Source organism: Galeopterus variegatus, unplaced genomic scaffold (genome assembly GCF_000696425.1).
Source record: "Galeopterus variegatus unplaced genomic scaffold, G_variegatus-3.0.2 Scaffold481, whole genome shotgun sequence".
Classification (NCBI taxonomy): domain Eukaryota; kingdom Metazoa; phylum Chordata; class Mammalia; order Dermoptera; family Cynocephalidae; genus Galeopterus; species Galeopterus variegatus.
In genome coordinates this window covers 500597-502418 of record NW_007726592.1, presented here as the reverse complement: position 1 = coordinate 502418, position 1822 = coordinate 500597, and the positions used below count along the sequence as shown (strand labels likewise).

The 1822-nt window shown below is 29.3% G+C and overlaps 1 protein-coding gene across 3 annotated transcripts in view; it reads left to right on the top strand.

Moving 5' to 3' along the window:
• The window catches only part of FAM135A (family with sequence similarity 135, member A), a 110953-nt gene that overhangs the window by 85008 nt on the left and 24123 nt on the right, over positions 1-1822 (top strand). For all 3 annotated transcript variants that reach the window (XM_008569230.1, XM_008569228.1, XM_008569229.1), the window contains 2 exons: positions 187-278; positions 800-897. In XM_008569230.1, the coding sequence (XP_008567452.1) occupies positions 187-278; positions 800-897 (190 nt within the window). The remainder of the gene's footprint in view (positions 1-186; positions 279-799; positions 898-1822) is intronic.

Here is a 1822-nt window from a genome sequence, read left to right as displayed (position 1 = left end):
TTGAAAAACATTGCCTGGCTAATGGATGTCAACTTTGACATTAAAAATTGAGAACTGTTATCGCAGAGCACATTGTCTACTCATGAATGGCATAAACTTACCTTCAAAAACTATAAAATATATAATGGTGTACTTCGTACCTTTTACTTTTATCTCATTCTTTAAACATCATTTTTCATTTTCTAGGTAACAGTGCAGATCTTCGATTAGTAAAAACTTATATTGAACTTGGACTGCCTGGGGGAAGAATTGATTTTCTTATGTCTGAGAGAAATCAGGTACAATATGATAGTGTTTTCAGTGGAAATAAACATTTTTATACCAGCTTTGACCTAAATATTTGCTTATTACAAAATACCTGTACTAGTAGAAATGATTTTTCTGATTTCTATGAAATTTAACATAAATGCATATCCAAAGGGAATATATATGATTTACATTTTGACTTATAAGCTCTTCTCTTCACATATGAAACACTTTGAGAATTTCACATTTCTATACAAATATTTCATTTACTAAACCATTTTAAATAGACTTATGTTTAATACCAGTAGTGGACTAAACAAATAACTAAATGCAGCAAATGTTATTAAGAACACTAAACTTTTTTCTCCCTAGAAACTCACTCTTTTTGCTCATTTCAATATAATGAATATTATATTCACTAACTTCTCTAGAAAACAGTGAATTTCACCATATTTTCAGTACCTAAATTAAAAATAAAGTTTATAATTCAGTTAGTTTTTCATGTGATTATACATATTTCAGTATATAATGTGTCTGTTTTGCTTTTGTTTAGAATGACACTTTTGCTGATTTTGATAGCATGACTGATCGCCTTTTGGATGAGATAATACAATATATTCAGATATATAGTCTAACTGTCTCAAAAATAAGGTAACTTCTGCAATATATAACTTATATTCATATTTCTATGAATTATAGAGAACCTAACAGAATTTGCAGTATTCTTGTTCTACTCTGAAATATAGGAAGCTACAAATCAAATTAATTAAAGATAATAGGAAAGACCACATTATGTGATTCCATTTGTATGAAATGTCAAGAATAAGCAAATCTGTAGAGACACAGAGTAGATTAGTGGTTGCTTAGGGCTGGGGAAGATGAAAGATGGGGGATGATAGCTAGAGGATATAGGATTTCTTTTTGAGAAAAAAAATTTTGGTAAAAATGTTCTGAAATAGATTGTAGTGATGGTTACAACTCTGTGAATGTATTAAAAACCATTGAATTGTACACTTTAAATGGATGAATGATATAATATGTGAATTATACCTCAATGAAGCTATTACCAACAAAAAAGGGTTATAGGGAAATGGTTATTTTTATATATATATTCAAGAAACAACAAAAATACTTTCAAAGTTTTATGACTGCTTTTTGGTTCAGTTTTCCACAAGCAAGAGATGATGATTAAACCAATGTAAGTCACATTATTTAATTAGATGTTGTGAATAGACATGGGAGAGAGGAGAGTCTTTGTTCTTGCTAGTCCTGTAGGAATTCAAGAAAAAGGCAAAACTAATCTTCCTGCTTCAGAAAGAGTAGGATAAACTGATTACATTCATATTGCAACTAGATTAGAGGAAGAAGCTGACTCCTACATACTATAAGCTTTTGTAAAATTTGTTTCCAGTTTGAAATGTAGGGACTAAGAAGAGAGCTAAGCAGTTTTTAGTTGAAATCATTTTTTAAAAACAGAATTTTGTTAAAATATGGGAAGAGTACAGGTATGTTGCAGGGAAGAGAAGTTATTTTCTGGTTCTAATTACTATTTTCATTTATAGATAATTTTTGACTA